Raw genomic sequence first — 11,170 nt, 5'->3', positions numbered from 1 at the left:
TTTTGAGATGGAGTTTAGCTCTTGTTGCCCAGGCTGGAGTGCAATGACACGATCTAGGCTCACTGCAACCTCCGCCTCCCAGGTTCAAGCAATTCTCCTGCCTCAGCCTCCCAGGTAGCTGGGATTACAGGCATGTGCCACCACACCTGGCTAATTTTGTATTTGTTTTTTAGTAGAGATAGGGTTTCTCCATGTTGGTCAGTCTGGTCTCAAACTACCAACCTCAGGTGATCCACCCACCTCAGCCTCCCAAAGAGCTGGGATTACAGGCATGATCCACCACACCCAGCCCTAAATGGCTAATTAATTTTGCTTCCTACAAAATATGAGTGAATAGTTGTAAATTGTCGTTTTGGTTACGTATTTCCATATCTGTTCATGTGTTTGACCATCAGCCATGTTTTAGCCCCATGCTAGGTACTGTGGAAAATACAAAGACGTGGGAAGTACCTGCTCGCAAGGAGTTTATCTTCTATTTGGGAGTTTAAAAATTTAGGGAAAGAACACCTACCTGTATGATGATTAGGTATAAAGTACAGAAGTTCCAAATACATGTGTATATAGATGACTGCGTTTAGAGACTCCTGTCTAAAAATTCATTGTATAAAGAAATTTTTAAATGTGTGAATGTTGGCGTAATCAAAATTTAAATTTTGACTAAAATTTTTATGCCTGTATGAAATTATGTATTTATGAGGCTTTTTTCAAAAAGAAGCTGTTCTATTTTGAATCTTGATACCCCTTTGAGAAAACTCTAAAATACTTATACTTATTTATTCTTTCTGTTGCTGTTTTTCTGTTAGGTTTTTTTGCAGTTCTCCAGATTCTATTGACTGTGTATCAGACAAAGTAAGCAGCCTGCCTCTGGATGAAACTGCTGTCACAGATAAAGAAAACAGTCTGCATGAATCAGATTATCGAGACCAGGAAGGCAAGAGGCAGACTGACACAAATGTAACACACAATTCAAGTGATGACATTCCAAGTGATCGTATTCCGAGTGATCATATTCCAGACAAGGCAACAGTGCTTACAGATGAAGAGTCACCCTCTTTTAAGAGCAGCAGATTCACAAGGACCATTTCACCACCCACTTTGGGAACACTAAGAAGTTGTTTTAGTTGGACTGGAGGTCTTGGAGATTTTTCAAGAACACCGAGCCCCTCTCTGAGCACAGCACTGCAGCAGTTTCGAAGAAAGAGCAACTCCCCCACCCCTCTGCCTGAGAATAATATGTCTGACGTGCCTCAGTTAAAGAGCGATGAGTCCAGTGATGATGAGTCCCATCCCTCACGAGAAGGGGCATGTTCTTCACAGTCCCAGCAAAGTGGAGAATTATCACTGCAGAGTTCAAACACATCAAAGCTTTCTCAGTCCTCTAGTAAGGACTCTGATTCAGAGGTAAGTCAAATGGCGAAGGCTTTGTTTTCAAGTTTATATGTAAAAGAAAATGGGGTGTTACTCAAACAATTGAGGAAATTTTTCCTACATGTAAATTGCTAGCTATATTAATTTTTCATCTAAATTCTATGCAGAAAGTTCACATTTTATTCATTTAAGGTATCTTCTTGGTATCTTTCACATTTTGATCTCCGATATATTTAATTCTGTGTATTTCCTGAATCACTGTGTGTTCCATTGATGGGTAGCTCAAGGTGTGCCACAGTTAAGACCTAGGCAGAATGGTAATTTGTGAAATGAAAAGTTATTATAAATTTGCTGTTTAAATCCTTAATATACTCTTGAATTCAGATAACGTTTAAGACCTTATAAGGGGCCAGGTGTGGTAGGAGCCTGAGCCGAGTGGATCAGTTGAGACCAGCCTGGCCAACGCATTAGAGTTTCTGTAAGGTATAATACAAGTTAATGGAGTGCTTTTTGCTATTGGGTTTTTTAAGTATGTAATACTGGGTAGCATCCCAAGATAAAAGTATGAACATCCCACATTAAACCTTCTGGAAAAATGCAGAAATGTAAACTCTTCTGAATTTCCATTCATTGCCTTTTTTTTTGTTGTTTTTTTGAAATGGAGTCTGCTCTATTGCCTAGGCTGGAGTACAGTGGCATAATCTTGGCTCACTGCAACCTCCACCTCCCAAGTTCAAGCAATTCTCCCACCTCAACCTCCCAGGTAGGTGGGATGACAGGCATGTGCCACCACACCTGGCTAATTTTTGTATTTTTAGTATAGACGGGGTCTCATGTTGTTGGCCAGGCTGGTCTCAAACTCCTGACCTCAGGTGATCTACCTGCCTTGGCCTCCCAAAGTGCTGGGATTACAGACGTGAGCCACCGCACCTGGCCTCATTGTCCTCTTTTATTTGATTTTCCTGGGAATGCATATTATAAGAGAACTCTCCATCTATAGAAAAGTGTAACTGATAGAATTGGGGGCAGAGGGTCGATCTGAAAGTCATTGCTAAAAGTAAAGTGCATTTAATACAATACTACTCCACTTGAAAGTGGATGCCTTTTTTTTTCTTTAAAGTTGAATATGTTACATGATTAAAAGAAGGGACGGATCTCCAACAGTTCAACTTTTTTAGCTAGTAAGATGAAAACTGTTAGTCAAATATGTGTAGCGCAACATTTTTACAGTAGGAGACTCTTGTTTTATCTGAGTCTGCATTTTGATATCCTCTTCTAACAGTTCAGAAAAACCTTCAATTTTAAATATGTATTTTATATAATTTACCTCTCCAGCTGAAACATCTTGCTAGCTTCTTCAATGAGATTGGCAAACATCATCTTTTCCATATTAGATTCATTCTCTTTTATTAATTCTATCCCATGTTCTTATTTTCCATTTTGTTGAATATTGGTTTGTTGCCATAAAAATTCTATAGTAAAAATCTAATTTTATTTTGTTTTTTTGACCTGGGGACTCTAGGAATCTGATTGTAGTATTAAGTTATTTGACAGTCAAGGTGACCAGACTTCCAAGCTACATTTATCTCATTTCTCAAAAAAAGACACCCTTCTAAGGAACAAGGTAAAACATTTATTTAATTTTTTATTTTTAAATTTCAGAAGCAGTGTATGCTTACTATTAGAAAATGAGAAGTACAAGCAGAATTAAAAATCAAAATGCCTGTAGTATCATTTATATAAAAATGTCGGCTGGATGTGGTGGCTCACACCTATAATCCAAGCACTTTGGAGGCTGAGGCGGGTGGATCACCTGTGGTCGGGAGTTCAAGACCAGCCTGACCAACACAGTGAAACCCCCTCTTTAAAAAAATATAAATAAATAAACAAACATTTTAAAAAACATTTTAAAACAAAGTTTTAAAATGTCTACTTTAAAACTTCCTGGGACCATGTTTGTGCTTGACTGTAGGTGTTCAAGTTGTGAAACTTGATTCTCTTGCAGCGTATATGAAAGGTTCTTTTCCATGTACTTTTAGTCATTACTTGTAATGACTTTACAATATGCAATTGTATGGATTTGGCCAATCGCCTTATTTTTGTCATTTTCCCTAAAATTTTTTTGCTCTAGCAAATAATACTGCAACCAAGATCTTGTGGATAAATATTTGAGGATATATTCTTGATTAGTTTGTAAGGATGAATTCCATGGAGTGGTATTATGGTCCCAAGGCATGTGTGATTTAACATTGATACATACTGCCTAAAGGCCCTCTAGAAACTGTGTATCCATAAGCTAGTTTTTTTAAATCAAAATATATAAATATTTGTGTTACTACATAGTAAAGCATATTTTATATATTAAGCACACATTAAAGCATATTTTATATATTAAGCGTTCTTGTTCATCAGTGTAAAAACACTATTTCCTAACTCAAAAAATGGATAAAGGTCATAAACAGGTCACAAAAGGGAAAGTACAATGGTTGATTAATATATGTTTTTTTCTTTTGAGACAGAGTCTCACTGTCACCAGGCTGGAGTGCAGTGGCGCAATCTCGGCTCACTGCAACCTCCGCCTCCCGTGTTCAACCAATTTTCCTGGCTCAGCCTCCTGAGTAGCTGGGACTACAGGTGCACACCACCACGCCCAGCTAATTTTTTTTTTGTATTTTTAGTAGAGATGGGGTTTCACCATGTTGGCCAGGATGGTCTTGATCTCCTGACCTTGTGATCCACCCGCCTCAGCCTCCCAAAGTGCTGGGATTACAGGTGTGAGCCACCATGCCCAGCCTGATTGATAAATGTTTAACCTCATTAGTTTAACCTAATGTTTAACCATATGTTTAACCTCATTAGTAATCAAATACTGTAGTGCAAATTAAAATAATAAAATAGTTTCTTGCCTCTTTACATTTCTAAAAAATGTTTTTAATTATACTCATTTTTTTAATGAGAGTATAGTGAGATAATTACATATTTAAAAAGGTAAGAATTGGTCTGCCATTTCTAGAAAGCAATTTGAAAGAGTTCAAATAATTTAAACCAGTAAGTGCATTTTAGAACTTTAGCATAAGGAAACGCTGAGCATTTAAATACAAGAATGCTTAATACTATGTTGGTTATAATAGTGAAAAATTGGAATTAGTCAAAATAACAAGGGAGTGAGTTATTAAATAATCATTGGTTTTAGCTCTTACATGGTAGAAATATAGGTGAACTTTTTTCTCATATTTTCCTACCATGAGCATATATTCTGTTTCTAGTAGCATAAAAACATTTAAAATTTTTAATAAATGGCCCTGCCTATCCACCTGAAAGATGTCCATCTCACACAGTATGAATCTAAATTCTACCGGCCGGGCGTGGTGGCTCACGCCTGTAATCCAAGTACTTTGGAGGCTAAGGCGGGCAGATCACCTGAGGTCAGGAGTTCAAGACCAGCCTGACCAACATGGTGAAACCCGTCTTAAAAAAATAAATAAATAAATAAATAAATAAATAAATGTAAAAAAAATAAATAAATAAATCTAAATTCTACCTTAGTCAATATGGGTTGCTGTAACAGAATACCAGAAACTGGGTTTGCTTAAATGGTAAATATTTATTTCTCACAGTTCTAGAGATTGGGAAGTCCAAGATCTAGGCACCAGCAGATCTGGTGTCTGGTGAGAGCCCATTTCTGGTTTACAGACAGATACCTTCTTGCTGTGTCCTTACGTGGCAGAGGGACAGAATACATCTTTTGTGCCTCTTCTGAAAAGGGCACTAGTCTTTTTTTTTTTTTTGAGATGGAGTTTCGCTCTTGTTATCCAGGCTGGAGTGCAATGGCGCGATCTCGGCTCACCGCAACCTCCGCCTCCTGGGTTCAGGCAATTCTCCTGCCTTAGCCTCCTGAGTAGCTGGGATTACAGGCACGTGCCACCATGCCCAGCTAATTTTTTGTATTTTTAGTAGAGACGGGGTTTCACCGTGTTGACCAGGTTGGTCTCGATCTCTTGACCTCGTGATCCACCCGCCTCGGCCTCCCAAAGTGCTGGGATTACAGGTTTGAGCCACCGCGCCCGGCCTAGGGCACTAGTCTTATTCACGAGGGCTCCACTCTCGTGATCTAATTACCTCTCAAAGATCCCGCCTCCAAATGCCATCACATTAGGGGTTAGAACTTCAACACATGAATCTGGGGAGGGGAGACAACCTTCAGTCCATAGCAAATTCCAATATATTAAAGATATAAATATAAAATATATAAATATGAGATTATTTTTAAAACTTTTGAGCAAGAAGGCTTTTGTAGTCATATCTACTAACTTGGAAAGATATTTACATTCTTAGTGAAAAGTAAAAATATGTTAACAATATGTATAGTATTTTTGTTTAAATACTTTAAAAATTCATGTACACATTTGCATGTTTGTAACATCATATTAAGAAGTCTGGAAAGATTCATGCAGAATTATTTACACTGACGGATAGAACTGGAGATGTAGAAAGTACTTTCCCAAAAGGACTTCTGTCTAGATAGTAAACCATCACATTATTATTACTCTGAGATTTGTATTGTCAGAGATTTAACTATCACTTCTGTTTTGGTGACTCTCCAGGTGAGCACACCCTGATACCCATTTTAATATCTAAAACCAAACTCTTGTCTTTTACCTCTAACTATTTCTTCTCAGAATGTTTTTGGTTTCATCTGTTAAATAAAATTGTATTTAATTTTGATCCTTCTTCAACAGCAGTTAGAGAAAAATAACCAAACATTGTTACCTCTCCAAATTCTAACATTTATTTCTTTGTCTTCTTTTTTTCTCCCTCACTTCCCTTATCACCAACAGCTAGTTAAGGACTTCATCTTTACTGTATGAACCTTTATTTTATTTTAACTTTTTCATTCATTATACACGCACTGCCAGATTCATCTTGTCAACCTTTTTCAATATACCTGATTCTTACCTGAGGAACAACAGCAAAGCTTCATTGTCTCCATTCTGTCCACAGGGTAAAAATCAACCCTTAGTAGAAGCAGCCTAAATGTCATTAGAGGTTTGTTTCAGTAAGTTATGGCATATATATACAATGGAAGAACAGACAACCTATTCAAAAGAAAATTCTATTTCCTGTGAACTGAAAAAAATCTCTAAGATACATCATTAAGTGGAATCAAGATATATTAAGTGAGAAAAATGAAGTGCACAGCAACGTATACCAAGCTGCCTGTGTGTGTGTGTGTGTGCATGCGCACATGTGTGTGTGCACCTGTGTGTGTGTGTGTGTGTGTGTGCATGCATGATGCAGTGGATACACAGGAAGCTGGGCGCAGCAGCTGCCTCTGGAAATGGTGGTAGTGAGGCAGATTCATTTTGCTTTCTGTTCTTTTTCAAAGGAGAGAACTTTTAAATCTTATGCCAGGTTTTCATATTGCCTGTTAAAATAATTTATGACTTCTGTAATAGATGTTTATAAATAGCACATTTTTACTATTGCTTATGAGTTATTCTTTTGTTCTCATTATAAAGAATAGTTTGAAATTAACTAAAAATAGCTGCTTTAACAGAATGGTCTTAAAATGGGTGTTTAATCTTCAGGTTCCTGGGCTATATAAGTCTAGTTCTGCAGACTCTCTTTCTACAACCAAGATCAAACCTCTAGGACCTGCCAGAGCCAGTGGGCTGAGCAAGAAGCCAGCAAGCATCCAGAAGAGAAAGCATCACAACGCCGAGAACAAGCCAGGATTACAGATAAAACTCAATGAGCTCTGGAAAAATTTTGGATTTAAAAAGTGAGTTGCCTTTTTTCTTATTCTCAAACAAGATAAACTATTACTTTCTGTAATTTCCATCCCTTTCTCCCAACTCTTTCTGGTTCCATGAGTCCATTTTTGTTTCTCTCACTATAAAATAATTATTTTTCTCTCTTTCTTTTAGCTGACTCTGTACACTTAATTTCAATTTCTATACCTTCTTTTCATAAAAGATGGCAAACTAAAAAACCAGTTTTCGATCTGGTTTTGGAGTCTCTCTGATGTTAAGCAAATTACTTTTCTAGGCCTTAAGTGTCTTGTCTTCCTTTTCTTATCTCTCAGGATTGTAATGAGAGTAAAATTTTAAATAAGAGGTAGAAGTACTGTGCTATATCATACTTTTCTAATTTATCACATCTAAAATGGGGAGAATCACTGAGTTTATATGATGAATTTGCCAGATTTGCAGTATATGTGGCTAGCACTGTTTTAAAAGAATTAATCTGCTGGGTGTGGTGGCTCACGCCTATAATCCCAGCACTTTGGGAGGCCAAGGCAGGTGGATAACCTGAGGCTGGGAGTTCAAGACTAGCCTGACCAACATGGAGAAACCCCGGCTCTACTTGCAATACAAAATTATCCAGGCATGGTGGCGCATGCCTGTAATCCCAGCTACTTGAGAGGCTGAGGCAGGAGAATCACTTGAACCCGGGAGGTGGAGGTTGCTGTGAGCCAAGATCATGCCATTGCACTCCAGCCTGGGCAACAAAAGCAAAACTATCTCAAGAAAAAAAATTAATTCTTGATATAGTTAAATTTTTGTTAACTATAATACTTCCTTCTGTTAATCACAAAATTAGCCACAGAGTAGCATTACCTTATTTATAGTTATTTTCTCATTCTCAATAAAAGAAATGTGCTAAGTTTAATGCAAGTTTCTTTTAATTATATAGAATGATAGGATTAAACCTTACCTAATAGAAGTATTGTCCTAGATGAGGTGGTATGAGTGACAAACACTTTGTAAATAAGTAAGTACTGGACAATTTTATTTTACTTGGTGTAAAGTCTAGAATTAAACCATATGACAGCAGTTTTCAAACTTTTGTTTTCAGGAATGCTTTATTCTCTTAAAAATCATTAAAGGCTCCAAAATACTTTGGTTTATGTAGGTTATATTTGTCAACACTTAACCATCATACCAATATATAAATTGAAATAGACATTTAAAAATACTTATTTTAAAATAACAATCAGCCTATTATCTATGAATATAGATTAGTACATTTTCTTTTTTTTAAGAGATGGGGTTTCACCATGTTGGGCCAGGCTGGTCTTGAACTCCTGTCCTCAGGTGATCCACCCACCTCAGCCTCCCAAAGTGCTGGGATTACAGGTGTGAGCCACCACGCCTGGTCAGTAGTTTTTAAAATAGTACATTTTAAAAATAAGTAGCTATATTTTCCAAATCTCCTCAAAAAGTGAGAAAAGTGGTATGGTTTTACATTTCATTTCGCAAATGTTCACTGTCTAGTTTGCCAAATAAAAAATAATTCTGGCAAGAAGAGAGCACTGGTTTACGTTTTTGCAAATCTCTTTATTGTCTGGTTTAATAGAACTCAGCTAGATTCTTATATCTGCTTCTGCATTCGATCTGTTATCATTGGGTGTTTTGGTTGATTATATGAAGGGAAAAGACATATTTGTAGTTGGAAAACAGATCTTTTGAAGCCTTTTCAGATGATGGTAAATTTTCTTCTTTGTGGTTACACCCAAACTCAATGACTTGTAGTTTCTTAAGGTTAGTTGTAGTGTAGAATATGAAACCGTGTTAACTGACTCTTTATACTCTGTGTTATATTACAGTCCACTGGTGTGCCTTTTTTCTGTTGCCTAGGCTAGAATGGCACAGCCATGGCTCACTGTACCCTCGACCACCTGAGCTCAAGCAGTCCTCCTGCCTCAGCCTCCTGAGATGCTGGGACTATAGGCGTGTGCCACCACCCCCAGTTTAATTTTTTATTTCAAGTGTGAACCACTTTGCCTGGCGTACGCTGGTGTACTTCTAATGCATCTTTTACATGTAACATCATGATTTGGTCATTTGGAAGATATTGGTTCATTGAGATGTACTTCCAAATACTGACATATTTTAGAATACAATATAAGAAAAAAGTTGCAGTCAACAAAGCCTTTAATATTGGAAAATTGTTATGTGGCAGATATGTTTTCCAAAATTTTAATTTTCACTTGGAAGCTTGAATTTTATCATTAGCAACAAATACTGTTAGTTGTTTTTCTTTAAAGTAACAGGCTCTCTTTGTTCATTTTGTTTGTTTGTTTATTTATATTGAGACAGAGTCTCTCTCTGTCACCCAGGCTGGAGGGCAGTGGCGCAATCTTAGCTCACTGCAGCCTCTGCCCCCTGGGTTCAAGTGATTCACCTGCGTCAGCCTCCCAAGTAGCTGGGATTACTGGCACCTGCTACCACACTCAGTTATTTTTTGTATTTTTGGTAGAGACCGGGTTTTACCGTATGGCCAGGCTGGTCTCGAACTCCTGACTTCAAGTGATCCACCTGCCTCAGCCTCCCAAAGTGCTAGGATTATAGATGTGAGCCACTGCACCTGGCCCTTCTTTGTTCATTTTAGACAGATCTTGAATAACCTTAGTGTCACACATGCTTTTGCTTGAGATAAACTACTTCCATATACAATAGAAGTGTTTTGTTTGTGCTTTCCGTTTTGTCACAGAATATTAAAAAGTATACCAAAGGATTGGCCAAGCGTGGTGGCGTGGGCCTGTAGTCCCAGCTTCTCCGGAGGCTGAGGTGGGAGAACTGCTTGGGCCCGGGAGGTGGAGGTTGCAGTGAGCCAAGAAGACGCCACTGCACTCAGAGTGCAACAGAGTGAGACCCTGTCTCAAAAAAATAAAAAATAAAATTGAGGTTTAATAAAATTAGTGATTTTTACTGCTTCCATCAAGAACATTTTTGAGACTTTTTTAACTGCAAGTGCACAGAGGTGGAGAATATAAGTACTCCTGGTATGACTTGTACCTGCCACCGTCCTGATCACGCTGAGCTGTCAGCAGTTTCACTCAGTTCTGCCTTAGGAACATTCATACAAATGTCAGCATAGTGGAAAGAACAAACAAAGTCAGAATGTTGTAAGAAAGTTTTGATCTTGGAAACCTGCTGAAAGGGTCTTGGGACTCTCCAGGGGTCATGGAACATCTTTGAATACTGTTGCTAGAGAGAAATGAAGGGTACAACAATATTCTTAAATGGCTCTTAGAAAATAAGACTTACTGGTATTTAAGTTTCGTTGACAGGGTAGACTTACCTGTAATATCTTCATAACAGGACTAATTTTTATAGATAGCTTCCTTACAGAAAAGAAAAAAAAAAAAAAAAACTGAGGGGGGAATAAAAGATAGGGCTTAGGCTGGGCACGGTGGCTCACACCTGTAATCCCAGCACTTTGAGAGGCTGAGGCAGCCAGATCAGTTGAGGTCAGGAGTTTGAGACCATCCTGGCCAGCATGGTGAAACCCCATCTCTACTTAAAATACAAAAATTAGACGGGTGTGGTGGTGCGTGCCTGTAGTCGCAGCTACTTGGGAGGCTGAGGTAAGAGAATTGCTTGAACCTGGGAGGTGGAGGTTGCAGTGGGTGGAGATTGCACCAATGCACTCCAGCCTGGGCAACAAAGCGTGACTTTGTCCCAAAAAAAAAAAAAAAAATTTGTTCCTGCTTCTTATATTGCTTCTTAACCAGATTTGAGAGGCCACTAAAGAGAAAAGAAAGTATTGGAATCACTCTGCCTTAGCTCATACAGGTAGTGGTGGCTTAGCACTTACACTGATGGTGATTTTGAAAGCAGGAAGAGGCATTAAGAAGTGAGACTCGCCGGGCGCGGTGGCTCAAGCCTGTAATCCCAGCACTTTGGGAGGCCGAGGCGGTGGATCACGAGGTTAAGAGATCGAGACCATCCTGGTCAACACGGTGAAACCCCGTCTCTACTAAAACTACAAAAAATTAGCTGGGCATGGTGGCGCG

The 11,170-nt window shown here is 38.3% G+C and overlaps 1 protein-coding gene across 2 annotated transcripts in view; it reads left to right on the top strand.

Annotated features, from left to right (window-relative positions):
- EXO1 (exonuclease 1) overlaps window positions 1-11,170 on the top strand; it is a 39,614-nt gene that overhangs the window by 27,900 nt on the left and 544 nt on the right. For both annotated transcript variants that reach the window (XM_017532113.2, XM_017532115.2), the window contains 3 exons: window positions 804-1,401; window positions 2,891-2,992; window positions 6,957-7,150. In XM_017532113.2, coding sequence (XP_017387602.1) covers window positions 804-1,401; window positions 2,891-2,992; window positions 6,957-7,150 — 894 coding nt within the window. The remainder of the gene's footprint in view (window positions 1-803; window positions 1,402-2,890; window positions 2,993-6,956; window positions 7,151-11,170) is intronic.

The sequence above is a fragment of the Cebus imitator genome, unplaced genomic scaffold (genome assembly GCF_001604975.1).
Source record: "Cebus imitator isolate Cc_AM_T3 unplaced genomic scaffold, Cebus_imitator-1.0 Scaffold75, whole genome shotgun sequence".
Taxonomy (NCBI): domain Eukaryota; kingdom Metazoa; phylum Chordata; class Mammalia; order Primates; family Cebidae; genus Cebus; species Cebus imitator.
This window is presented reverse-complemented; position numbering and strand designations above follow the sequence as displayed.